Source organism: Bubalus bubalis, chromosome 3 (genome assembly GCF_019923935.1).
Source record: "Bubalus bubalis isolate 160015118507 breed Murrah chromosome 3, NDDB_SH_1, whole genome shotgun sequence".
NCBI classification, from domain to species: Eukaryota; Metazoa; Chordata; class Mammalia; order Artiodactyla; family Bovidae; genus Bubalus; species Bubalus bubalis.
In genome coordinates, this window is record NC_059159.1 from 51,324,583 (window position 1) to 51,352,556 (window position 27,974).

General features: G+C 38.9%; 1 protein-coding gene across 13 annotated transcripts in view; it reads left to right on the top strand.

Moving 5' to 3' along the window:
• The window catches only part of BCAS3 (BCAS3 microtubule associated cell migration factor), a 589,835-nt gene that overhangs the window by 398,723 nt on the left and 163,138 nt on the right, over window positions 1-27,974 (top strand). Inside the window, exon 25 of one of the 13 annotated variants that reach the window (XM_044939600.2) lies at window positions 22,894-23,251. The exons of the other annotated variants lie outside the window; for them this stretch is intronic. Coding sequence (XP_044795535.1) covers window positions 22,894-22,955 — 62 coding nt within the window. The 3' untranslated portion in view covers window positions 22,956-23,251. Of the gene's footprint in view, window positions 1-22,893; window positions 23,252-27,974 lie in introns of those variants that run through there. 13 annotated transcript variants of the gene reach the window in all.

Below are 27,974 nucleotides of genomic sequence, written 5' to 3' on the forward strand. Positions count from 1 at the left end.
TTTACCCAAGAGAAAAGAAAACATATGTTTATACAAAGACTTGTACTCAAATGTTGTTTATTGCAGCTATATTCATAAGAAACAAAATCTTTAAACAAACCAAATGTTCATCTGTTTATGATGAGAAAAAAATTTGTATTATATCCGTACTTAGCAATAAAAAGAAAGGGGCTACTGACTGATACACATAGCAACATGGATGAATCACAAAAGCATTGTGCTGAGTCAAAAGGCATGTTAAATACTATTACTGCATGGATCTATTTACATAAAATTCTAGAAATGGCAAAACTAGTGCCAGAGTGCAGATCAGTGGTTGCTGAGGACCTGGAGTTGAAGGAAAGAGACTGACTTCCAAGAGGTGTGAATGGACTTTTTGAAGTTATAGAAATGTTGTATATCTTGATTGTGGTGATGATCTTATATGCGTTTTAAAAACCGAAATCTCCTGAAAGGCAACACTTAAAATGGGTATGCTTAATTGAAGGTAAATTAATACCCCTGTACAGCTAATTAAAACAACAAAACATCTTACCAAAACCTGTGAGGCCCAGCATAATAAAACTTCTGCCTACTGTTTCAACATACAGAAACAAAAGTTTTATCATATTTGTATTCCTATGCCTTCAGCGTGACAAAAGCTACTTCTGGAGTTGAATTATCACTGTACAAGCCAGTAATAATTAAAAAAATGCTTTCTTAAAATGGCTAATGGACTAATGGTTTAAATACTTATCCATATTCTGATATGTTCTTCTCATTCATGACCATGCTGTGACCTCTCAAAACAAAAGTTAGAAATCGGAAGTAACTAACTGACAATTACAGTGGTTGATACACTCCAGTTTAAATAGAAGTGTCCTCGGTTAAAATATGGTTCATTCATCGGTCAAACTGTCCTTATTTCCTTTAATTGAATTAAGATGGACAAATGAGAGATGTGTGCAAGACAGAAAAAAATCCTTTTCACAAATCACTGTTATCCTCCTTCTGAGTGTAAAACGAATCAATTAAAAGCATGTCAAAGCATCTCTCACTCTTGAAGAACTTTAAAGCAGGAAACATTTTATAAAAATAAAAAACTTGAGTGAGAAATTGAGAGAAACTGGTTACTTTCTGCAGTTAAATATAATTTAATTTATGAGAATTGTGCGTTATATTATTTTGTATGCTCTTGTTTGGTTACAAATTATAACTGTGCTAAAAAAGCCTTTTTCATTTCATCTTCAAGTTGAAAATTCCTAATAATAAGAAAATACAAAATATAAGAAAGTGTACAATGCAAAACTGTGTGTATACAATTTAGTCTCATCTGTATACTTAACTAAGTAGTATTTCTTTGGGAGAGGTGTGGGGATGGGGTGGAGGATGAAGTATAATTTGTATTTTCCAATTACTTTGAAAAATATAGTTTTCCAGTTCTTTCTACTTGCTTAAATTATTATTTAATTGTACTGTATATTATATGTGGATTCATACACATTCTATACAATCATTTTAAACCTGTGTATTAAGGCTTATTTTATTAAAATTAGTTATGTGTCCCTATATCTGCCTCTATTTTCACTGTTTATACACAGACAAATTTATACTGCTAACTCAGAGCTGGCTTCCCATTTGTAATTCATATCTTTTCAAATTCTTGTGTTTTTTCCTGCTTTCTGAATTTGTTCATAGATATGCTCATAATTTTCATTATTTCTTCATTTGAATTTTTGTGTTACTTTTAACATTTCAAAAATTTTAATAGGTTCAAAATTCAAAACATACAAAAGGGTACGAGAGTGAAAAATCTTTCTCTCCCATAGTCCGTCCATCACCTAATTCCTGTCTTTGGAGGCCAACAATATTATCAGTTTCTTTATCCTTCCCGAAGTGTTTTATACATTATCTATTTGGGTGGAGGGAAAAAAAAAACGGAAGTAAAAGTTAGTTATAAATTGGGTTCAAAATTTCAGAACTATCAAAGTGTTATCACTTTCCATGTGTTGGTTTTTATAGAATCAACTTGCCAACATCAATCAAACCTCAGATTTTAAGTGTTATCAGAACAGATCGGTCCATCACTAAGAGACTCTTAAGAACTTAAAATGCTCTGAATACCAGGCTTTTAGAGTTTCCTATATCTGGACTTTATGTCTGTGACCTGTGTTCTAGCCCAGAATTCTGGAATGTCCGTGAAATGCCTCTTTTACCATTTGTCTTTTAGCATGGACCATGCTAGTTAAAGAGTGTGGATATGAATTATTAAGTAGTGTTGATGATCAGCCCATCTACCCATGTGGTTTTCCCCTTACTGTTATAATCAGTACTTTAAAAAATTTCCTTCTAAAATCCTTAGAGATCAGAATAATAATTTTACCCTCCCTCTTCCATAATAAATAACTAAAAATGTAAAAACACAGGAAACTACAATCTAGAAGAATATTGGCAAACGTTTAGAGTTATTTATTGATGGCTTGGTCATTGGCAGTATAAAGTGTGTGTCACTTGTCATTAGCAGTAACAATTTCAGCACGTTATGTTCTCTTTTTATTTACTCTGGTGGCAACATGTTTCTGAACAGGGCCACTGGCTGTGGGTCAAGAGGTCAGTCTTTGAGGTTAACAGTGGATGGGGTCATTTACTATTAACCTAAGATTAGCAGCTACGTTTTTCCCTCTTTTTTTTTCATTTTAGCAGATTTCCTCCTATTTGTATAACATGCCAAATTAATCTTGCCCACTTTAGAAGACTTTCTCCTTTCTCATTTGAATTTTTTTTTTTAATTTTATAAAATTAAAAAGAAATTCTCTATCCAGATCTCTTTCTGGCCCCTTTTCCTGGTGCATGGAGCAATGTGAACTTTTTCTAAGATTTAAAATATCTTATACATTTAACACTCATTTCCTCATGTGCAAATACAGCTATTTTTTAAAAAATATTTTTGATGTCTTAGGTCTGTTTCCTGCACCAACCCCCCACATATATGCATACCAAAAAATCCAAAACATATGAATCAATACACAGCAGAATTTTAGTATTTCAGGGATGGATTCTTCCCTAAACCATTTTGGCTTTTTTTCTTTTTGCTATTCTTGCTAATAAACAATATCCAACTCTTAAACTAGCAAGTTTTGTTATTGTTGCTTAACTTTCAGGACCTATTTAGTTGGTGCCATATATTTGAAACATTCTTTTTCTCTCTACTCTTCAGCAAAAAGATCACCTCTTATAATGTAGTTTTATTAGTCATAATGTAACAAGTGTTCTCTGTGGAATTTCCCCATGAGAATTTCCACATAATTCCTAGTTTACATTCTGATACGAACCACAAGACTGCTCTGGAAGCTAAGTTGATGTTAGGTCTTCTGTAACAAAGTTGTTTCTCTTATGACATTGCTGATTCAATTACTAGTAGGAAAATTTACTTACTTTTAAAAGCCTATTGCTATAGGTGATTCGCTTTCTTTTTCTCTCTAACCTTAGGAGTCAACCTCAGCCTCTGAATAAGTATATAGTGAATACCCTATAGGTACAAGGTGAAGCAAGCAGAGAGAAGTCCTTAATGCAGACCTCTCAGAGTCCTTAAAGCAGTACCAAGCTTTAATGGGTAAAAGAAGGAGAGGAAAGTAATGTACATACATAGAAAATTTCAAGTATATAAAACCTGTGATAAGGAAGAGATGAAAACTAACTGGATTTTTAATCATATTATACTGTGCATGCTGTGCTAAGTTGCTTCAGTCATGTCTGACTCTTTACGACCCCTATGGACTGTAAACTGCCAGGCTCCTCTGTTCATGGAATTCTCTAGGCAAGAATACTGGAGTGGATTGCCATGCCCTCCCCTAGGGGATCTTCCCAACACAGGGATCGAACCTGTGTCTCTTAAGTCTCCTGCATTGGCAGGCTGATTCATCAGCACCACCTGGAAAGCCCTATATTATACCATAGAGAACAGCAAACTTCAAAGGGTATGATCTTTGTTGCTGAATTCCGTTCCATGCTTGGAGTCAGTTGAGGGAGAGAATATTTAAGGAAAGCTTTTTAGAGGTAGGACACCCCGGATGAGGAGGTAGCAATCCAGGTAGAGAATATAGTGTAAGTGAAGGTATAGAGGCAAGAAAATCCATGGTATCTTTCAAGGGCTCATACAGAGGTTGCCATAATATAAATTCCTAGGCAGGGAGTTGTGAGAGATGAATCCTGAACAGTGTGTGTTAGTTAAGGAGTTTGGACTTCATTTTGTAAGGAATGGACAAGGATTTTAAGCAGAAGATGAGTGATATAGTGAGGCTAGCATTTCAAATACAATTTGGTAGCTGCAGAGAAGGCAGGTTTGGAAAAAAGATTAAGACTGGGGTCAGGGAGAGCACTTAGAGTGTTGACCTGAATTAGGGCAGTGGTAAGTGGAAATGAAAGGAGAAGAATGAAGAGAAGTAGGAAAACAAGTTGAGAAGTGTTGAAGAGTAAAAACTGTCAGGCACGATGATTGGATATGAGGCGTGAGGAAGAGGGAGGAGTTTAATATGAATCCCAGGTTTCTGTCTGTGTTGATTGAATGGAAGAGGCTATAAGAGGAGAGCAGTTTAATGGGGAACTTAATACTTTTAATTTTAGGAAGGTTGAAATTGATGTACTTCTGAGACAGCCAAGGCAGCCCACCTGGCCCTAAGTAAAGATTTGGAAGTTATCAGTGTAGATGAAAGAGAAAGTGTAGGCAGTAAGAAAGATGGTGAGGTCAAGAACCTGAAAATCAGCAAAATATTATAGGCCTACAAAGGATGATTTGTTCAGAAAGGGCTGAGAAAGAATCAAGATTAAAACTCACAAAGTGCAATGCCACCAAAAGTCATGGAGTGGGTGTGGGGTTTTCAATCAGCAATGTCATTAAATATAGGATTGTGCAATGGTCCTGGATGACAAGGATAGAAATATATATTGAATTTAGCAACTGGCAAATCATGAGAGATGTTAGCAAGGGCAGTTTGAATACAGCAGTAAACCTGAGAGCCACACTGTCACAAACTATGGAGTGAATAAGAATTAACAGGAAGTGAGAAAACAGGACATGGGATGTCTCTTTTTTAATGTCATTTTCAAGGGAACATTTGTTTTTTTCCTTTGAAAACCTTAAGTATATTTATGGTCTGAAGGGAAGAATGCAGAAATGAGGAATCAATCAGAAATGGAAGAGAGATTGGATGCCTGACAGAGCAAGATCCCAAACAAGGAGGAGATTGCACTTGATCTTAGCCAAAAGGCTGAGAAAGATCAAGGGGGGAGATTGGATTGGAGGTGTTGAAAAGAAAAAGGAGAGCTCAGATTTGTGTAATAAGAAGAAATAACCCTGGGCAAGTGGGGATATCTTTGCATTTATAGAAAATCAGCTGAGGGATTTAGTTCCTTGGCCTCAAGTTCACTCTTGCCTTCCGTACATTTAGGAGTAATTATACCCCCATCTCTACTTAATTTTTACAGAGATATACATACATAGTCCTATGTCCATAATACCATAACTACAAAAAAAAGAAAATATAGGTTACCCATTAACATATTTCCAGAGATAACATTTTGGTATAACTTTTTGCCTCTCTTTTGTGTATATGGATGCATTTTTAAAGTGACTGTGTAGTATTCCATAACTTACTTAACCAGTCTCATGTTAATGAATCGTTTATCCCTTTGCTTTTCTTTGTTGTGCTATTGTTGGTTTGGTTTTTACTTTTATAAACAAAGAATTCCTTATACATTTTGGTATATATCTGTTATTGTTTCTTCACAAGCAATTTCTGGAAGTAAAAATGCTGTCTATCGAGTATACATTCTCTTTGGGTTTTGTGATATATATTGGCCAAATCACTTTTCAGATGGATTGTTGGGTTTGCACTGCCGTGTAAGAAGTGATTTTTTTTCACTTTCTTAACACGCTCGTAACTCTCTCCTAACTCTAGTAGTTTGACATCACAGCGTTCACAAGTGCTATCTTTTGCTTTAGGTTTGCATTTCTTTGATGTTTCTCATTTCTTTTGATATTTAAGAGAATGTTTTAAAATATTTTCACTCATTACTTTAGTCATTAAGTATAAGAACTTAATTATAATAAAAAACTATAAGAAATCATTTGAATATAAGAAATTTACAGCCTGGCTTCAGTATATAAGTATCTGTGACGTAGCAAAAATAAGGCTGGTTTGGTTAAGGGAAAATCAAAAGGTGGATGACTTAGAGACTACTAACAAGTTGGTTGTGGGAAGTCTTTGAATAAAGATGATGTTACACATCTGTACTTTGATCACAAACTATTGGAAAAATAAAACAGGAAAAATAGAAAAGAAAATTTAGAAGACATGGCAAAGCTAAATAGTAGTAACAATAAAATAATAAAGATATTGAAAACTTAAAGCTCAATAACAGTTTTAGACTATTTTTGGATAGCAGTTCTTAGAAAACAGCAAAGAGATATTTAAAAAGTGAAACAATAGTTAATAAATAATAGCTAAAAAAATAAGGAGTTTAGAAACTCTTAACTAGTAAGAGTTCCAAAATAAAATAGAGAAAATGACCAAGAAGTGATGCTCACATCTAGAATTTGTAGAATAGATGAGATTTAGTCATCAGATTGACAGTATAGCTGAGTGTTGAGCAGAGTATACAAACAAATTCATATCTACATACTTTATAGTAAAATTGAAGACCACTGATTTTTAAAAGTTATCAGAGAGAAAAGATACATTACCTAAATAGGTATGAAAATTAGATAGGTGGTAGACTTCTATTTGAGCACTTTAGCTGCTAGAAGACAATGAAGCAATACACCGAAAGTGCTAGGGAAAAATAACTCTTGAAGTACAATTCTATACCCAGCTAAAATTTTCATTTAGTATTTTCACAGGGTAGTAAGGGTTTGACTTGTTCTTGCTGGAAAAAAATATCCTTTAAAGGTGTACTTCATCATGAAAATGTGAGTGCAGAGTGATGTGCAGGTAACTGTGAATGTTATAATAACAATACCTTTCATGAAACTTAAATGCCAGACAGTAATGACAAACTGTGAGGATGTCCAGTGGCAATTAAAGCAGACTTAGGACAAATGTGATATTGAGTACCTTAGGAATTTTTATATTCGTATATAGTATGATAAAAATTAATGGTAAACCATTAACAGAAATATAATCTATAGCATACAGACGTATAGAGAAAAAATGATTATAAAAAACTATCAGTGTCATAATAAGCAAGGGAGAACAGATCTTACAAAATAAGATGGTAGAATAAGCCCCAATACACCAGTGATCAAAATAAATGTAAAACACAGGGATATAATACTAAACTTAAAAATCTAGTCATACTCTGTTTACAAAATAATATGGAGATTGTTCTGTTAGCTTGTACCAATGGAATGAAAATTTTCAGTCAGAATCTACTGTTAGCAATATATGGTTTTATTTTCTTTTCCCCGTTATTACAAATATATTTGCATGAGAGGAAAAAATATCGCCTTATGATTTCACAGATTTTGTCATTAGTTAATCAGAGTTCATAGAAGCTTCAAATATCCCATCAGTTAATTCCCCCAGCACTTGAAATTTTCATTGTGCTAAAGCTGATTGAAATTCTGAGCTGCCTTTAAAGCAATTCCAGACCTCCAGCTTCTGAGGATTTTTTTTTAAAGATATACTAAGTATGTGATGCTTAAATTCATAGGCTATATTTCCTTTTGGATTGTTTTTCAAAGACTGAAAATGCTTATGTCAGGAAATATTTTTTCTTTCCATCTCCCGGCTTCCCTGTTTGTCAACTAGTCTATTCTGACCTCTAAGATGGGGTTCACATTTTAATTACAGTTATGTATGGCAGACTCCATCTGCCATAGCCAGCCAGCCTGCAGGCTTGCAGAGAGAGGGAACATAATACAGGACTTCTTTCTGACAAGCTAGCTGTCTTGCTGTTCTCTCTTTACAGTTAGACTCTCAAAATAATAATCTGTTGCAATGACTGAGTGACCTATAAATTATCAAATATGAGAAGTCTTCAATTTTTGAAGTGTATCACTTCAAGTATTAAGTCTATTTCTTTTTAATTAAACTTCTTTATTCTTCACATATACGTTTGTGCTTGTGGACAGAAGGACTTAAGAAAATTTATGAAAGTTGTAAAAATTTGCTCTTTATTCTCTTGTTCCCTTTTAGTTGCAGATGAAAACTGGTTGTTCAGGATGCATTATCCTTAATGGAATATTCACCCCTCCTGTCCCTGTGGGGCCCCTCCCCCAACTGTACTCTCCCTAATAATATTTCTAAACTTTCTAGTTTGCTGTGACTACGGTTATCCACAGATTAAACATAGATTTTTTTTTTTTTTTCTGGTCAGTAATGTGCCTAAGAAATGATCAGCTTGGATCTTTAGGAATGATTGTATATGTAGGTCGTAATAATTTCCAAAAGCCCAAACTAATTTTTATCTTCTTGTTCTATTAAGGTACAAGGACCTTTTTTTTTTTTTTTTTATTAAAGTTATGGATGTTAGCATCAGAAGCATTTATACATAGGCTTAAAACTGAAAATATAGCTTTTCTTTTTTGACCTCTCATATAACTATTGCGACCCCTACCTCTGCAGATCTATCTAGGGCACTTCTCAGATTCATACGTGGATAAGAGAAAACTCATTTGTTGCTGCTGATACATCCCTGCTATGATGCTAGCCGAAATCTTTGCAGTCTGAATAACTGAAGAGAAGTTGTTCCATAACACAGTGCATCTCAGAATTTATTTTTTCAACTGCTACTTCCAGCCCTGGATTCTGTGACATTTGCCCAAAGGGAAACACCGGTCCTTGGATTACACTGTGCATCCATTGTCTGAACCGTCACAGCGATAGCGCGTAAAGCTGTTTGCATAGCGTGCTAACTCCATCAGGGTCAGTTCCAGTCTGTGGCCGCTAAAAATGAAAACCATGCCCCAGCCGGGACAAGAGCAGGGTCAACAGCTGGCAAAGGATATGGCAATCATTTATATAAATATGCTTTCTCAAGCCCACAAAAACAAAAAACCCCAACCCAACAGCTGGGAAGGGTTGGAAGTAGCCCCAAGGCTGGTTAGTCCCCTTCCAGATGGGGAGGTTAGACTGGGGCTAGCCAGACTGCTCCACATAGACTTCCGATTCGCATTAGAAATAAAAAGAGGAGAGGAAAGGGGAAAGGAAGAAAGGCTACAAGCATGACTGCTCTGTTTTTCACCTAACTTAATCAAATAAGTGAAGACTTTCCGAGACGGAAGGCTTGCATTTATCGGTATTCACGCTCTGTTTTTTCTGTTTATCATAGTGTCTAATACACTTCTTAACTGCTTAAACAGAAAGCATATATGCTCTAAAGTATAGTTTATATATAATGTCATGGTTATTTGTAGACAGATTGAAGAACCGATCTCAGATTTATGTCCTGTTTACATCTTCCAAACACTTATGTAGAACATTCAATGCTAGGGAAGATAATAATTGTGGTGTTGGCCCATTCCCAGAACTTTATCCAAGGGATAGGGTTCGTTTTTGTAATTTGATTTACTTTATAATACATCGTTATTGCACATCTAATATATCCAACAGAATAACGAATACCATTTTCCCCGAGTTCATCTTAAGGTTGCATACCATGAGACAAAGTATTATTTTTATAACCTGTTGATGCTACAGGAGGCAAAGGTGGAGAGTATAGGACGTTCAGACTAGTATAGGACTTCCAGAGTGACATAGTGAAATGAAAGGCACCAGAATGATGATGAAAAATTTGTCCTCATTATCTAGAAATGGGCAGCCTCCTCCTTAATAATGGAAAGTTCTGCTGACGCCGATTGAATGGCAAACAGTGTTTTCCTACTCTCCAGCCTTCTATTTGCTTAAGAGAAAGCTTACATAATGAATGCATTTTTTTTAGGTGTAGGATTAGCTCATGATATTGGAATCCATAAAGAGACATAAATTAGGGTGCTTTGCCAAAATTGAGACATTGTCTTAGAGAATGTGCTGGTCTGAGACAGAAGTCAAATAACGTGTTTTCTTTCTTGGAATGGTCAAACTGAAATAAACATTTTAGCTTTGCTCATAGAATGTCATATCTAGAAGGAACTTCAGTGAGCCTCTCAGATACCTCTTCTCATCTTCCTGCCAGTGTAGTAGAGATGATCACAGCTGGAGGATGGCAGGGACCGCTCAGCAGGTATGCATTTCCCAGATGCCTTATACAGAAGACCCTATCCTGAGAAGAATAGTGCTAAGCCAAGCTGGATAAAGACCTGCAGAAGACTTGAATTATCAGCTCTGTTGATCCCAGATTTACCCAGATCTGCTGTGTAATTGTACTTACTTCCCACTTTACTCTGGCTCTGCAGTATCAAAGCAAGTGTCACTCAAGCATCAATATTTTATTAGATATTTTGACAGTTTCTAGATTGTTTTACTCAGATATTTCCTTGGAGAAGTAATAAATGTGTGTGTTGGATGTGTTAGGAGTATGTTAGGAGTCTGTCTTTTCTTTGTCATTCTAGATTTTAAAACATTTTGAGGGCAAGAGAGAAAAGAATAAAACTGCGTTTTCTTCACGGTTTTATCCACTGAGTCTTAGACATATGAAAGTAGCAGTAGGTGTTTGCTGATATGAACGTAAATAAAGTGTAGGAAATGCTGATGTACAAATCATAAGTGTAGGAAATGCTGATGTACAAATCATTCAGTCATTTAAATGTTTTCTTCTAAAATATCTGTAGCCATTTTATGCTAAAAGTGTTTTGGGAGGGAGGCACTATTTATTACCTTAGTTTCTGTAGTAGATCAGTCATGTTTTGCAGGATAGCGAGTATGGAAAAGGTGTTTTTGACAAATTATCACTGTATTCCTGTCCCTTTGGTTCCATTAACCTGGCCGCTTTTTCTAGTTTCTGCGCACTTTTGATTTGAATACACTGTTCATCTCGAGCATTTTCTTAGCATTTATCTACAAACATTAAGTACAAAAGCAAGACAGACTTAGAGGTATGCTCTGAATTTAAGAACTGGTGGCTTAATTTCCTGACTCTGAGAGTCTAAATGTTTCCTTAGATTGATGCAGATTAGTTTAACTTAATTGGAAGTTTGAAAGGTGCATGTTTCTAAAGCTTTTAAGATAATGATACTTTGAAATCACTGATTCTTCCCTGATGAGTAATGTCTTTAATATATGTTTACAAGGTCCAAAGACTTTTAATGTATTTTACCATACTCTGATGACTAATAATATATAATTGAAACAAACATTTTCTCTATCTTTTAATTCTTAGTTAAAAAAAGTGTCCGGTAGAGGCTGTCCTTCCTGAATTTAGTTAATGCAGTTCCGCATCTTATTTTTATGTTTCTTAAAACTTTTCCTATCCATAATACGTTGTGGTCTTGCTAGAGTATAGCCCACCAGGCTCCTCTGTCAATGGAATTTCCCAGGCATGAATACTGGAGTGGGTTGCCATGCCCTTCTCCAGTGGGTTGCTATTTTCCCTCTCTAAGGGATCTTCCCGACCCAGGGGTTGAACTCACCTCTCCTTCATCTGCAGGCAGATTCTTTACCACTGAGCCGCCAGGGAAGCCCACAATCACATAATATATATGTGTATTGGTATTCTATTGTATAATACATGCGCAACCAGCCAGTCTTGCTCTGTCCACGCTGCCGCATCTACAACCACTTCCTATCAAATATTAAAGGAAACAGAGAGGAAGCCAGTGTGTGGTGTTACATTAATGATAGTATATTGACTGCATTTTTCCTCTCTTAGTTTAAAGGTGAATACTAGCTATCACAACCAAATTTAGGTTGCAATTAGCACCATTGTTTAGATGTCTATGTGATTCAGTGTGGTTATCTAATCACATATATTTTTCCTTCTAATTTGTAGTCTGACTGTGCCGTATCAAAGGTTTAGGACAATGATGAACAAGTTAAAAGAAGTACTTTCAGGGTAGACAAATGCTCATTATAAACAGCGAATTCAGAGGGTAAAGCTCCTTTCTCCAACAGAGAAAGGTTGATTTTGAATGGATCTCTATAATCTTTGTAAAGGGTATTCATGCCAGTAATCTTGTCCTAAGCATTAGATTCTATCTCTATGGCCTTTCGAAAAGCCCTGTAAAGTTAGTTCCCTGAACGTACCTGAAAACATCTTTCTAGACTTCCCACCTTACTTCAGGGCCCTAGGGTCATAACCTCTTAACCTTACAGGTTATAGGTCTCTTGCTTTTTGATCTTTCTTGGTTCCTTGGTTTTTGGCTACTTCCTCCACAACATTCAAGCCTTGTTATATAAGGAAATTGGAAACACCAATTTTGGATGAGATAAGAGTTACCCTCTCTTGCAGAATAATGCAAAAGGATGATTTTAAGTAGAAACATACTTGGGCAAAAAACTTAACAAAACTAACTACAGCATCCTGTCTAAGCCAGTTTGAACTCGAGCCCCTTCATTTCTTGTTGTCCAGAAAAACAAACAAAAAAAAAAAACAGCAACTTAGAATTGACTGTTGACTTAATAGATAAAATTTTCATTTAGGTCACAACACAGCTTTCAGGAGACATCAGAGGGATTCAAAGAGGTTTGAGTGACTAAAATGTAGATTAATAAAAGCAGCTGGTTAACTTATTATTCTTGCTTCACAAGTGGCTCAGTGGTAAAGAATCCGCTTACTAATGCAAGAGATGCAGGTTCGATTCCTGGGTGGGGAAAATCCCCTGGAGGAGGAAATGGTAACCCACTCCAGTACTCTTGCCTGGAGAATCCCATGGACAGAGGAGCCTGGTGGGCTGCAGTCCATGGGGATGCAGAAAGTCAGATAGGACTGAGCGTGAGCACGAGTGACAAGTGGCTCGTCAGTATGCTGTTTGATAATAGTAATACCAACATCAGCATGGCACTTACTGTTGACAAAGCATTATCGCATTTATCATTTTATAGCCATATTGATTTAGTGAGAGAGAGAGATTGTCTTCAGCTCACAGTAAAGGAACTTGAGCTTCAGCAAAGGTCCTTGACTTGCCCAAGGCCAGGGAGAAAGTACGTGGCGGAGCTAGCGTGCAGTGTGAACCTCTGGGATCACCGTTCTTTGTGCCCAACCCCCCGTCCCTGTTGGAGAGGTTTTAGGAGTGGAGCAATTTCTGTTGCTTGTCAACTAGGGTGGTGGTAAGATATCTCCAGTTGTTTGGCCGCCCAGCTGGCTCTCTCATTTTGTTAATATGTTTTTATTATGATATTGCTTTTGTTTCAGCCTGCATTTGAGTTTAATTTCTTTGCCACGCCCACACTGCCAGGTACGATGAGGCCAAATTTTTATTTCTCCAAATGAAGAAACTTCTCTGAGCCTTATAATCGAGTGCTGAAACTCCAAATAGAATTGGAAAATGCAGTTTTTTGATGGGATATGTCTCCGCACCACGGCCTGAGCCCAGTAATATCTCCATGAGTAAGAAAGGAGAGGACGGGAGGGGAGAGGAAGGGAAGGGAAGAGAGGACGGGAGAAGAAGGAAGGAAAGACAGAAGGAGGGAGGAAGAAAGAAACCCTCACGTAGGATTCTGAAGCCAAGTTAGAAGCTCTGAGTTGATTTTTAACAGGGCACATGTTTATCTTTGATCCTTAGTATCCTTCACCCACCTACCAGACAGTGCAAAAGAGGTAAAAAATGGTTAAAAAAAAATTATAGATCGATATTCAGTTGTCTTTCAGTCCCATTAAAATGATGAGATCTTGCTTTTGAAAATCAGTAAGCTATATTGTAACTTAAACCTAAAATCAAACAGTGACAGCAGTATTTCTTCTCGAAAGCAGACTACCTGACATGGGCAAGCACCTCCTAGTAGCAAAATCAGAACCAGGAGGCCTGTTAATGATAAGCATATCTCCAACCCGTATTAATCACCTACTTGTCTATCTCACAATAGCACTGAAGTGTGTGTGTGTTTTCTGAATTTATTTTTATTTTATCTGGCTTGCCAGCTGAATAAGGGGGCAAAGAATGTAATGTGGAAACCATCCATTGCCACTGGAGACAGGATCCAAGAGGAATTCCTCAAGCTGAGAACATGAGCTGTGAACAACATGTTTAAATAGCTACATATCCAAAGTTTGAGTCAAGGCCATTTATTTTGGGGGGGACACGCTCTTCTTTGAGGCTTAAAAGAGTCCTTTTGACTTAGAGTATAACAAATGTGGTGCAGGAGGAGGTGGGAGCCGGGAGGCCTATGGCGTTTGCACAAGTTCCAGTTGATGGTGAGAGAGAGTGGTGCGGCTCCATGTATGTGACTTATGGTCCATGTGCAATCTAAAAAAAACAGGAACTTTTAAAGGCTTTTGTGTATACTCCAGTGAAATGAGGGGAGAGGTGGGGGGAAGGAAGCTAACATTTTCAATATTTTTATGTGTTGGATGCCATTCCAAGTATGTTCAGAAGTATCACATTTAGCTCTATCAACACTTTTGGTACGTAGTGATTTTTACGGCCATTTTGCGGAGGAGGAAACGGATGAAATGATTGGCCCAGCCCAACAGAGCTGTCAAGGTTGAGGGCAGGATTTGATCCCAGAGCTGGCTCCAAAGCCTATACTTTTCCCAGTTGCCTGGAAACATTACTCAAAGCATTCACTAGCCCTCCCAAGCAAGAGTTTCCGCTCCTTCTGATACTCCTTGTTTTTCTGCCCTAGGCTATCTGGGCTAATCACTCCATTAGTTAGAATAAGAATACATTGGGCCGAAAATCTTGTTTGATCTCTGGATGGGCCAAATGAATTTTTTACAAAGCAAAGCTGAGAATTATATAGCATCACCATTGGCCTGCCATTGCGACAAAAGTGTGAGAGATGAGCTGAGAGTGTGCCTGACTCAGTGCCAAGCCAGAAAAACAACTCAAAAGCGCATGTCCTGTTGCTCTCACAGGGTCTATTTAAAAGGAGTAAAAGTGATGCATCAGTAGTAGAAATAACAGCCTGAATAACTTATATCAGGTCAGTAGCTTTTCAACAGTAAAGCTGACTCTAATGTATCTGTCTTATTTCAATTTAGATAATCAAGGTACCCAATTTTCTCTAAGCAGTTTATATTTATAGCATCAGCATCGTGATGAAGATTTTTTTCATCTTCTATTGTGAATCAAGGTTCATATTAAATTATGTGTAATTGCTGGAGAAGTTTGCTAATGCCTGTGCTTTTTACCTCTTTTTTTCAAAAGGAAATATTTTGGTGCCTCCAAAAGAGGTTTTTGTTTGTTTGTTTACAATTGCAAGACTTCTTTTTTTTTTTTTTCCAAATTAACTTTTAAATGGAAGCACTGTACCTTACTTTGTCCATCTTTGGTCTCTGTTGGTGGTGATCTGGGTGCCTGCTTTTTTCTCTGTCCCACCTTCTTTTCATAGCTCAGTTGGTAAAGAATCCACCTGCAATGCAGGAGACCCCGGTTCAATTCCTGGGTCAGGAAGATCTGCTGGAGAAGGAATAGGCTACCCACTCCTGTGTTCTTGGGCTTCCCTGGTGGCTCAGGTTAAAAATCCACACTGCAGTGTGGGAGACTTGGGTTCGATCCCTGGGTTGGGAAGATCCCTTGGAGAAGGGATAGGCTACCCACTCCAGTATTCTAGCCTGGAGAATTCCATGGACTGTATAGTCCATGGGTTCACAAAGAGTTGGACACGACTGAGCGACTTGCATGTTCACCTTCTTTTCATTCAGTATTTGAAAAATAAACATTTTCATCTATCACCATACTTTTCACTTTAAGAATTTTTAAAAACCATTAATAATTATCCTTCCTTTATTCCATAGTTTAAGTGCATAGTATTAGTCTCTGTGTGGGCAGATAGAGTTTGGTGTAGAGAAGGAATAGGCAGTCTTCAAAAAGTCATTTTTGGAGACTAAAGATGAATGAAGAGGACTAAATGTCAATCCAGCCAAAAAGAACTTTCTGCCCAGAGCAGTTGAGAAGAGTCCTCCAGACTGTATGTTCCCTTCTCTTTCTCCCTTTATTACTATTCTTATTTTATTTTTGTCTTCCTGACTTCTGGGGGACAACGGGGCACAAAAGAGACAGTTTAGGAAGGACTTAACAGTTTCCACATTTTCATCTGTGTAAAATCAGGGAAAGAATAATTAACAGATGTATCACAGAAGAGTAAGGGAGACTAGTGATCAAAAAGGGGCTTGAAAAGAGATTTCGAAATCCATAGAAACTTCCAGCTACATATTTTGCCTCCTGTTTATCTTTGTAAACTTTTTTTTTCCCCCCAGGTTGAGTGTGATTCTTTTTTCCCAGCTGGAACTTTCAGCTTTGTCCCTAGGATCAAAGATTCCATCAGTATCACTGTTTTCAGTGTACCAGGGATCCTCACCTTGGCACTCAATAGGGGATAGTCAGCAGCGCCCTTGACCCCGAGCTAATTAATCGCGGAGCCCTCCAAGCTCTGAAGCCACACGAGGGGAAAGGGCAGAGGATGGAACTGGAGAGATCATGCAAAATGGGGTTCAAGCTGTGAAGCCATGCCGGGCCCCTTCTTTCACAGCTGGGGTTTTGGCTTCGAGTCCCTCGGCTTGTTCAGCATGGTGACCCTGGCTCCTTGTGATTTACTAACTGTTTTACAAACATTTCCTCACTCTGGGAGGTTTGATACACTCTTCATCCTCCTCAGCTCACCAGAGTCACTCAGTGTCTGAGCCAAACCTGCCTTTGTTTACAGCTTTTCCGGAAATTTTCACAGAGGGGGGGAAGAAAAACCCCTCCCTCCTCTTTCAGTGTTTTATTTTTAAGTCAACACTTTCCCCAAGTTTATTTGTGCTAAATCAAGTTCTCCTACAAGGTATTGCTCTATATTCAAATGGGAATTGCTGCACTTCTATAAATAGAAGGAAGGTCATGTGAACGAGTTCAGAAAAATCTAAATATCACATTTTACTGGACCTTTACATTTAGTTCACTGTTTTTTGAAGAGAATATTCCATGTTTGGATTTGTCTTTTTTTCCCACATTCATATTAGACGGACCTTTATGTGAAACACTGAATTTGGGAAACACTGAGTGGAATCTTTTTTAAACGAAAATACCCATGTTAAAAATAACAAAAATTGTTGTTGCTTCGTCACTGTAACTTTCTTTAAAACAGTTTATCGCCCTTACATTAAGTATTTCTGGAATATAATTACCTTTGAAAACACAGTACAAGGGCTTTTTTTTTTCTTTAAATCTGATTCCTCTTGTATTATTCAGTCTTGACATTGGCTGAGAATGAAACAAATGCCTTGGAACTTATTAAATATCAGGAATAATTGGAAGAGAAAGAGTAATAGGATAAAAAATTAAGAAGTCCAGTTCTATCTGAAATCAAAGGCTAACTTCTGATTCACACTAAGAAGAAGTTAAGTAGCAATTTCTGACAAATATGCAGTGGATTTCTCCCACTCTGTTCACTTTTCCAGTCCACTGTTAAAATGAAGAGAGTTTTAAGACTCTCTTATTATTTAAAAAAAAAAAAAACAGCAACATCAGTGACTTTCTTTGGAACTTTCCTCTCTGGAAAGTACAAGAAGTGTGATTGTTCTCCTTTCTACCTGTACAGAAAGGTTGAAAGTAAAAGGGAGTGGGAGTAGTGGGGGATACATTTCTATCCTCCTTTTCTGTCTTCTAGAGGTAGAGCAGGCAATATATCCTAAGTGGGATACAGTCAGAGAGACCAGTTTCCTGATAAAATGTGTTTCAGGAAGGAAAAATTGTTTTATTTCAGCAAATCCAGCTGGACTTCCTGGTGGGCCTCCCACCTTGTCAGCATCAATAATAGCATGTATCTGTTGACCAACAGAAGACCACCAGAATGAGGTATTTCCATTTCTGCGTATGTCTAAGTCTACAGGAAAGATAGCTGTTGAGAGCTAGTGTGGAGGAAATGGCAAACAAACACCATAGGTGATCCTGTGTGACACTCAGGAACTGTTGCAGACGTCCAATGCTCAAGACAGTCTCCTCAGCCATAATGTCATTGACCTTGACATGCTCAGAACAAATTGGTCTTTGTGATTGCTACCACATGCTGTCCAGCTTGCTAACCCCACCATTGGTCTAGAGGGAAGAGGGCAGGAGCAAGGACTGCTCATCGGAGAATGTGCTGCTTTTATATTCTCTAGACCCTTGTTCAGCAGGCTTTTCCCACTCTGCTTGGTCTGAAAATGGCTAATTTAAAGAGGCCTAAGTGGTGGCTCAGGGGTAGAGAATCTGCCTGCAATGCAGGAGACCCGGGTTCGATCCCTGGGTCAGTAAGACCCCCTGGAGAAGGAAATGGCAACCCACTCCAGTATTCTTGCCTGAAAAGTCCCAAGGACAGAGGAGCCTGGTGGGTTACAGTCAATGTGGTTGCAAAGAATCAGAGGCAGCTTAGCAACTAAACAACAAAACTTTGTAGGGCCTGTGGAATGGACCTAGTTTTACGCAAGATCTTAATAAATGAATAGTCTTGGTATTCTTAGGGTGGGAACTATGTCAGGAGCAGATGTGATCGGAAAAACAGCCTTTGTGATCAGTTAGGAAGATAATTTTTGCCCCAAAGCCCTTTATGCTATCTGTACCCATCTGATCAGTAGAATCTGAGCTTTTAAAGGAAAAGCAATTACGTGTGTCTCTTTTCCCACCTAATGAGCCAACTGAGACTAGCTTATTCCTGCATTATACTTCTCCTTTACTTCTGTAAGTTTCTCGTGTATCTGAGGAACATAGATTTTAGCCTAAGTTTTAGAGGACTGTTTCTAGCGCTCTAGTTATAGACACTTAATAAATGTTGTGTGAATGAGTGACTCTTGCATGATTCAGAATGTGTGGGATAAGTCATAATCTTGGAAAAAGCCTTACCTAGTGCAATCATCACCTTTGAAAAAGGAACTTAAACCATGCCTTTGAGTTTTAGCTTCAGACTGATCATTAGCTTTTATAATGCTGTCACCTTGACACATATACTGGAGTGACTGCACATTGGAACAGACAGGGGGCTGGGGGCCTCCTCAGGCCTTCCTGGGGCATCCTATACACAGCCTTCCCTATATTCTGAGTCAGAGCTGTCTAGATGATTCTTGAGTTCTGGGAATAACTTTTTTTTTTTTTTTTTACAATAAGTAAGGCATATTTCATCTTGCTTTGTGTGTGTATGTATATCTGTGTATATATATATATATATAAAATCTATAATTTATGCTAGTTTTTTTGTGACACTGTAACTATCATATTAACTAAAACTACTTTTTTATGTTAGAAAATTATGAGGTGGTTTTCCTCTATGAATATAACAATTTTGCATTGAATCTATCTAGGTCTTTTTTTTTTTTTTTAATTTGAAGAATTCAGTATAGATCCAAGCTAATTTTGTTTTGAAGGAACAGAGGTATTAGGGGAACAACTGATATGTAAGCTACAAAGAAGTGTATTTTTCAAGTCTCTTTTTATTTGAAGACATAGTATTAATATTTGTTCTTAGGCCTTTTGTAGGTTTCATGCACATAAACTCTGGTATAATGCCAAAGATAGCAGAGATATCTCTTTTTATTTTTTAATTATTTTATTAAAAATTTTTTAATTGAAATGTAGTTGATTTACAATGTTAAGTTTGTTTCAGGTGTACAGCAAAGTGATTGAGTAATGTGTGTGTGTGTGTATTCTTTTTCAGATCCTCTTCCATTATAGGTTATTATAAGATATTAAATATAGTTCCCTGTATTATACAGTAGGTCCTTGTTGTTAATATTATACATAGTAGTATGTATCTTTCACAGTATGTGTCTGTTAATCCCAAACTCCCAATTTGTTCCTTCCCACCCACCCTCCTCTTTGGTAACCCTAAGTTTGTTTTTTATGTCTGTGAGTCTGTTTCTGTTTGGGAAATAAATTCATTTGTATCTTTTTTTTTTTATTCCACATATAAGTGATACTGTGTGATATTTGTCTTTGTCCGACTTTCTTCACTTAGTATAACTCTAGGTCCGTCCATGTTGCTGCAAATGGCATTATTTCATTCTTCTCTGTGGCTGAGTAGTATTCCGTTGTGTATATACATTACATCTTTTGTATCCACTCATCTGTCAGTGGAGCAGGGATATTTCTTAAACTTCTGTGTGCTATATGCATGGAAGCATAGAAATTCAGATTTTCTTCCCTGTTCTCATACTACTCAATCTACTGCTCTCCAGTTGGTGTTTTACTCTCACCAATTTCTAACAGATACTGTCTCCCTGTCAGTATATATTACACTTGTAGATTTGCCTTATTCTTTCACTGTCTGTATATTAATAAGGATGGAAACTATTTCTCAAGGCGGATGTGTGTTAATTCACTTAATCCTCACTATAACTTTAGGATATAAGTATTAATAGATGAAGAAACTGATTTAAAGAAACATTAAAGTCGTGCCCAAGATAACAAAGATAGTAAAAGCCAAAGCTAGGGACTTCCCTGGGAGTCCAGTGGCTAACATTGTGCATTGTCAGTGCCAAGAGCCCAGGTTCAATCCCTGGTCAGGGAACTGGAGGAGTTTGCATGCTGCAACTGAAAATCGTGCATGCCACAACCCAGATTGAAGAAGATCCCACATGCCACAACTAAGACCCAGCACAGCCAAATAAATAAATAAGTTTTTAAAAAATAAGACTAAATTCAAACAAAGGTGTTCTGACTCCTTGGCCTCTGCTCCAGTTCCTTGAGCTCTTTCCAGTAGCATTCTGCTCTGTGGAGATGTTATAATCTATTTAACCGCCTCCCTGTAGCAGTTGGTTAAAAATGCTTGCTTCTGCAAGCAAAACTACACTGAACATTTCGGTACACATTTCCTTGTGTACTGGGTAACATCGTAAAAGCATGGATGTAACTGCCCTCTCCAACCACTCCTACACCATGCAATCCCTGTGGTGCTCCAAAACCCAGGAGAGGAGCTCTGCCCTGTCCCAGAGCTCAAAGAAAGTCAGCTGGCAAAAGGTCCATTTTCCAGAGTTTTCCTGGAGCTGTGAGAATTAAGCTGAGACAGAAATAATGCATATACGTATTTATGTCTTGGCCTCCCTGGTGGCTCAGACGGTAAAGAATCTACCTGCAATATGAGAAGACCTGGGTTCGATCCCTGGATTAGGAAGATCCCCTGCACATTAACCCCCTCCAGTATTCTTGCCTGGAGAATCCCCATGGACAGAAGAGCCTGATGGTCTCCAGCCTGTAGGGTCACAAAGAGTTGGACATGACTGAACGACTAAGGACATATTTGTGTCTTGTTTGGTGAAAGTGGTGGGGAGGAATAATGGTTTTGGTTTTGCTGAAATTTTATTAGTAACATGGCTGAACACATTGGCTTTGTAAAATTCTCTGTAGGATTCTTGCATTTAAATGGAATCAGAGAAAGAAAAATATTGGTGATATTATTAATCTCCCTTTTATATAAGAACATGGATGGAGAAAAAAATCTTGGGAATTAATATTGATCACCTCTTTAAATTATCCTTGAAGTGTATAGTAATGATAATAAGGAGGGCTATTTTAAAAATCTTCTTCAAAAAATATATCTAATGACATATACAGAAACTTATAGAGACTGGGATATTTAGGATCTTGAGTTCAAAGAAATTCCTTTCTGAATCTAGGGTAAAAATAGCCTGTTACCTACAGTTTTTACCTCTTACCTAGTTTATCTTAATAAGTAGTTCTTATTTAATATTTTAGAAAATGACGTATGAAAATGTATTGACTTCAACTTATTATTTCAAAATCTCAATTCAAAATGGGGAGGTTTCATGAGCTCTCAGGCTTTCCAGAGGCTGGTAGCTTCCTGTTCGACTCCCCTGCACTTGGTATTTGACTGACTGTATTGCCTATTTACATATATTTGACTTTTTACTGCATTTCATTTCTTCTAAAGTTGAGCTCTCATCTTCCAGGAACAAGAGACCCTTCCTCCTGATGCAGTGCTAACGTCTTGCAAATGCTCTGACTCAGCCTGACTTGAAATCCATAGTTTTGTTTTCTGACAATGCATGTATGCATCCTTAGTCCCTTCAGTCATGTCCGACTCTTTGTGACCACGTGGACTGAAGCCCACCAGGCTCCTCTGTCCATGGGATTCTCCAGGCAAGAATACTGGAGCGGGTTGCTGTGCCCTCCTCTAGGGGATCTTCCCAACCCAGGGATCAAACACAGGTCTCTTACATCTCCTGCACTGGCAGGCAGGTTCTTTACCACTAGCCACAACGTTATTAATGATTAATATTGAAGTCTTGAATTTAAAGGAAATGTGATAATAAGTTTCATGGGAGAGCTGAGATAGTAAGTTTTGTGAAAAGTTCCTCGGTTTAGGACATATCTCATCCTCGGCATGAATTTAAGTTGAATCTCACTAGCCCAACTTCACATGAGAAAGTTCTGAAAACCAAAGCGGGAGAAACACAGCATCTGGTCATCCTGACTGTGAATATCAGAGCCTCCTCTTTTATACATTTGTTAGGTCTGGGCTTCTGGGAAGAAAATAGGTATCCATATTGTTGATGTGCCCTCAGAGGGCCTCAGACACATTTTGTTCCCAAACAGAATTAGAAGGAAAAAGTCTGCTTAGCTGTCTTTTCCTGTTTAAAATACAGCTGCCCCTGAAGCAGAGCCGCACTCAGCTCACCAGTGCTCTCTGCAAACTTGTGGTGCGAGTGTGTGATGTAAGTGGTGTGGAGTGGTTTTGTTGCTAAGGGAAATGCGCTAAAAAAGGAAGGGGAGGGGGTACCATATCTCTTGTATGGCGCGGATCCTTTGGGTATTTAACATACAGTTTCCACAAAGGACACTCAGAATTATACCTCTGGTTCAAAATTGCTTAAATGTTGAAACATATGGTCTCGTGTTCCATTTGTTAGGAAACAACCAGCTGTTCTCAGCCTGCAAAATCCAAGTAAACATCCACTGTGTGGAAGAGTGAGTCTGAAGTGGTTCAGTAAAAACATGAAAGCTGTTTTTGCTGCAGAAGAAGATGGGAAAAAAAAAAAGGGCCACCCCGAAACAACAGCTAGTAAAAAAAAAAAAAAGAAATCCTGTCCTGATAACATGTTTTGCCTGGCTTGGTCGCAGTGGACTAAGGAACAGGAAAGACTCTGGCGACATTTCAATGAAAGAAAGGTTCATAGCCATCCTTGTTGTCTCCTGATGGTAGAAAATTGTGCGACTGTGTCTCAATGCCAGTGATTATTTTAATAAAATGCAGTTATCTGAATAATTAATTTATTTGGCTACTCCACTGTATCCTCCATTCATAGAGGCCAAAATGTCAAAGATCAAGTAGATTGGGAGAATAGGAAAATTCTCATTATAGAGGCGAAGGGAGGAGGGAGAGGATGAAATATTTGGAATTTCAGCGCCGTGGTTTCTATTTATCCGAAATGTCAAGGGCAGTGTAAAATGTATTTTTAAAATGTGTTTCTGTATGGTTTGTGCCCATTCTTGGCGTGGCTGTGGCTCTACAGAGGCCATTGTTCTTTGAAGAGTATGAGGGGGTGTCTTTGTCCAAAGTGACAAAAAGAAGACTTGGAAGACTGGGCTTCCTTTGTTCCTGTGCGGTGCTGTAAAATTTGGTTTGAAATTAGGACCTCAGGGAAGGACCTTCAATAGAGAGCTTTCATTTCCTGCCAGCATTTTAATCACTCTGGGGTTTAAAGTGGATGGCCGGCCAGCATAATGGCCCTATGTTTAATAGAACAGCTCGTATCTTGAAGGGCCAGTTAAGGGATCTGTCACCCGCCCAAATATTCGTCTTTTCTGTTTCCTGTCCATTTACGAAGATCACCCACCCTTTTAGGTGGCCGCCCTGGACCATTTTGTAGGAGAGCTGCTGCCATTGCTTTTTAAAGAGGCTGAACAGAAAGCCAGTTGAATGTGGTCCAGTCTTCACCCTCTACAGGAAAGGTCTGAGGAGTGCTCTAATTAGACACAGAATCCATCAGGTCTGGGAGCCGATTCCATCAGTTGCAGAGAGAAAGTGTCAGGGTTCCCAAAAGGATAGAATATGAAGAAGTTTAAAATCGAGCCAGATCTCATCAAGAATATTGGCACCTGCTGATTTGATGTGTGACTGCCACATCACGTCCATGGAAGTTAATGTCATCCCATCAGGTGGAGGATTCACTCATCCCTTAGAAGGTGAAGTAACCCAGCGGATTTGTTCCTGTTGTGTAATAAGGAAGTTTGTAGCTTTTGTGATGGAGTGGCTTTTTAAGTCCTGAAAGCTCCCTTTAGAGCCATTTAGAGATTTACCTTTATAGTCTATGAGATGCTATCCGGAACTCCTAAAGGAGTGAATATTGGAGTTAAGTCCTGAAAGATAGGGCCAGCATTAAGAAGCAAGTGTCCTGGAATTTCCCTGACGGTCCAGTGGTTAAGACTTAGCCTTCAAATGCAGGGGATGCGGGTTCAATCCCTGGCCAGGGAGCCAAGATCCCCACATGCCTCACGGCCAGAAGAACAAACCAGAAAACAGAACAATATTGTAACAGATTTTAAAAGACTTTAAAAATGATCCACATCAAAAAAACTTTTTTGAAAAGCAAGTGTTCTGAATTTCTTAGCTGATTCATACCTGGTGGCCAGGAAGAATATCGGGGAAAGGCTCATATTCACTAAGTTCTCATCTGGGATCTATCGCTGAAATTGCCCTGTGACCAAGTGCTAAGCATCAAATCCTCACAGTGTGGTAAGAGTACTAGTAAACTACTCAGCAGAGACAATTTCAGGGGCAGCTATTAAATAGGAGCATAAAGTGGTTCCCTAACTGAGAATTAAAACAAACACGAATGGAGAGCGAAAGGAAGGGATTTTTTCAGCTACTAACACGCTCTCCCATCTCAGGGAGTCAGGAATCCTGCAAAAGAAACAGGAAATCTACTCTCCATGGGCATTTGCTTCTTTGCAGGTAGGGATAGGTTTTAATGGGGAAATAAAGGCATGTGTAAGCCTCCTTCAACAACTGAAAGCATCCTGTCTCCAGTCTGTCCCAGGCCAAGCTGGACCCGCACCCCTAGAGATGGTGGAAGTGACCAGAGTCCTAGCTGCCCACAGCCTTCTCGGAGCCAGGGTCTTGGCCCTGGGTGGAAGAAAGGAGAAAAACAACCTGGGGTGAGAGTGGAGCGTAGTCTTACTCCTTCAGAAGAAATGGAATGACATTAACATTCTCTGCCTTCCCCCTTCACAATCGCTAGAACCGGCCCCTGGTCCCCTTTCCCCTCTGTCATCTGTAACCATCGCCTGGTTAGTTCCTACGATAGCTCATCTGGCCTCCAAGTGACTGTGCTTCCTTGTTGACCATACCTGTGCCCTGACAGACTTTTCAAACAAGAAGGTAAACATCCAGCGATTGTCCTGTCCCTTTGAGAGCCATCCTCTCCCTGGGTCCCTTCTGACCTCTTTTGTCCTGTCTCTAGCCGCAGATTTCTTAGCTGCCCGGCTTGATCCCTTTTGAATTGTCCTCCCTTGGATGAGTAGCTGTTTGAAAGGTGATTTAAAGTGAGTGTTGGTCTGTGTAAGAGCTATTGGCTGAAAAGAGCGCTATCTCGAAGCAGCAGAGGTGTCTGCATAAGGCAGGCAGGCTCTCCTGAGGCTAGTATTCCAGATGCGCATTGATCTAGGAGGAATTATGCATCATTAGACTCAGGATCTTTTCCTGCATCCGGGTCATTTCTCCAACGACAAGAGCAAAAAGCCTCTGACGCTTCAGCCAGGGAGCCCTCACTGCACTTGCACCAGGAAGTATTCCTACACAGGAAGTGTTTCGACTCAGCCGCTCAACCAGCTCTTCTGAAGGTCTAGGGTCTGTTTCTTGGGTAAAATTTTTCAGGCATAGATTTGGAAGGAAAGCTGCCCACCAGAGCAGGGCCTTCGCATAAAGTTAGGATCATCAAAGATCTGACTATAATCCTCTTCATTCACTGTAGCAGTTTGTGTGGGTGTATCCACCATGTGGGAACCTCATTTCATTGAAGAATCTGAATATTTTGTAAGGATGTGAAGACTTGCAAACAATCTTTTCTGTAAGGCCGTGAGAGGAACAAAGCAGCTAATGTTAGAAAGAACTGGTACCCTATTGTTTTCTGCCATTTGTAAAACTCAATAGGAATATTCTAGACTTGACAGATTTATATCCTCAACTTGTTGCTTCTTAAAGTGTATACATATCCTGTTTACAAAAAGCCTACCTGTGAAAGAGGTCTGTTCCATTGGAAGGATATCCTCTTGGAGCTCAACTAGTCTAAAAATAAGATGATATATGTACTGTGCCGTGCTTAGTCACTCATTCGTGTCTGACTCTTTGCAACCCCATGGGCTGTAACCTGCCAGGCTCCTCTGTCCATGGGGATATTCCAGGCAAGAATACTGCAGGGGGTTGCCATGCCCTCCTCCAGGGGATCTTTCCAACCCAGGGATCGAACCCAGGTCTTGCGAATTACAGGCAGATTCTTTACCGTCTGAGCCATCAGGGAAGCCCAGTAATTCTGGAGTGGGTAGTCTATCTCTTCTCCAGGGGATCTTCCCCACCTAGGAATCGAACCAGGGTCTCCTGCATTGCATGTGGGTTCTTGACCAGCTGAGCTACCAGGGAAGCCTGATATATGTACTAACCCGCTAAATTACTTGCTTATAGCAAAGGACTTGTCTGCACCTTCAAAGAGCTGTCTGAAGTCTGCAAAAGACAAGGCATGGGATAAAGTTTTATATACATATCCTTTCCTCCCTTGAAATCTTTGATGTTAGTACTTGGATCTGAAGTTCTGTGTCTCTATAGGAGGTTTTCTGAGAGACTGTATCCTTGTATTTAAGGGCTTCCCTGGTGGCTCAGAGTTAAAGCGTCTGCCTCCAATGCAGGAGACCCAGGTTTTATCCCTGGATCGGGAAGATCCCCCTGGAGAAGGAAATGGCAACCCACTCCAGTATTCTTGCCTGGAGAATCCCATGGACGGAGGAGCTTGGTGCGCTACAGTCCATGGGTCACAAAGAGTCGGACATGACTGAGCGACTTCACTTCACTTTACACATATTTTATTTTTATATGTACACCTGAATATATAAAATTATATATAATAATATATTTAAAATAAATAAAATAGATATGAGTGTATAAAATGTAAGTATGTATGTATATGGGCTTCACAGGTGGCTCAGATGGTAAAGAATCCACCTACAATATAGGATCCCCTGGAGAAGGAAATGGTTACCCACTTCACTATTCTCTGGAGAATCCCTGGACAGAGAAGACTGATGGCCTAAATCTACAGGGTCGCAAAGAGTCAGACATGACTGAGTGACTAAGGAAGCAGGCATGCACAATGTGTGTATATGCAAGTCAATGAAAGTGAAAGTGTTCGCTCAGTTGTGTCCGACTCTTTGCAACCCCGTGGACTGTACCCACCAGGCCCCTCTGCCCATGGAATTCTCCAGGCAAGAATACTGGAGTGGGTTGCCATTCCCTTTTCCAGGGGATCTTCCCAACCCAGGTCTCCTGCAGTGCAGGCAGAGAATCTGAGCTACCTGGGAAGCCTATGCAAGTCAATGGATTTAGCCAAGATAGCTTTATATTTGCCTTGCTTTAAGCAGATACTACTCCAACCTTAATTGTAACCAAGGCGATTATTACACTCACTGGTGCTAGTTTCCAATTTCCATTTTTCAACCTATCTTAGAAATCACACTAGAAAATGAAGTGGCCTTTGTGGAGGTCCCATTTTGGGGCAGTGACGTTGGTTAGCAATGTTTCTAAGGGCTTCCTTTGCAAATTTGCCTGTATCTGTGTTCTTCTGGTCCTTTCCTCCAAAAGCCTTTCCTGAGAGTTATTCCCTTATTTAGTTAATACCTCTTTGATTTTTCTGTGTGCAGTTGCTTTTATGTTTTAGAATTGAATCCCCATCAGATAGTTAACTTCTTTGAGGCAGGATCTGTGTCCCACTTTTTCTGTGTT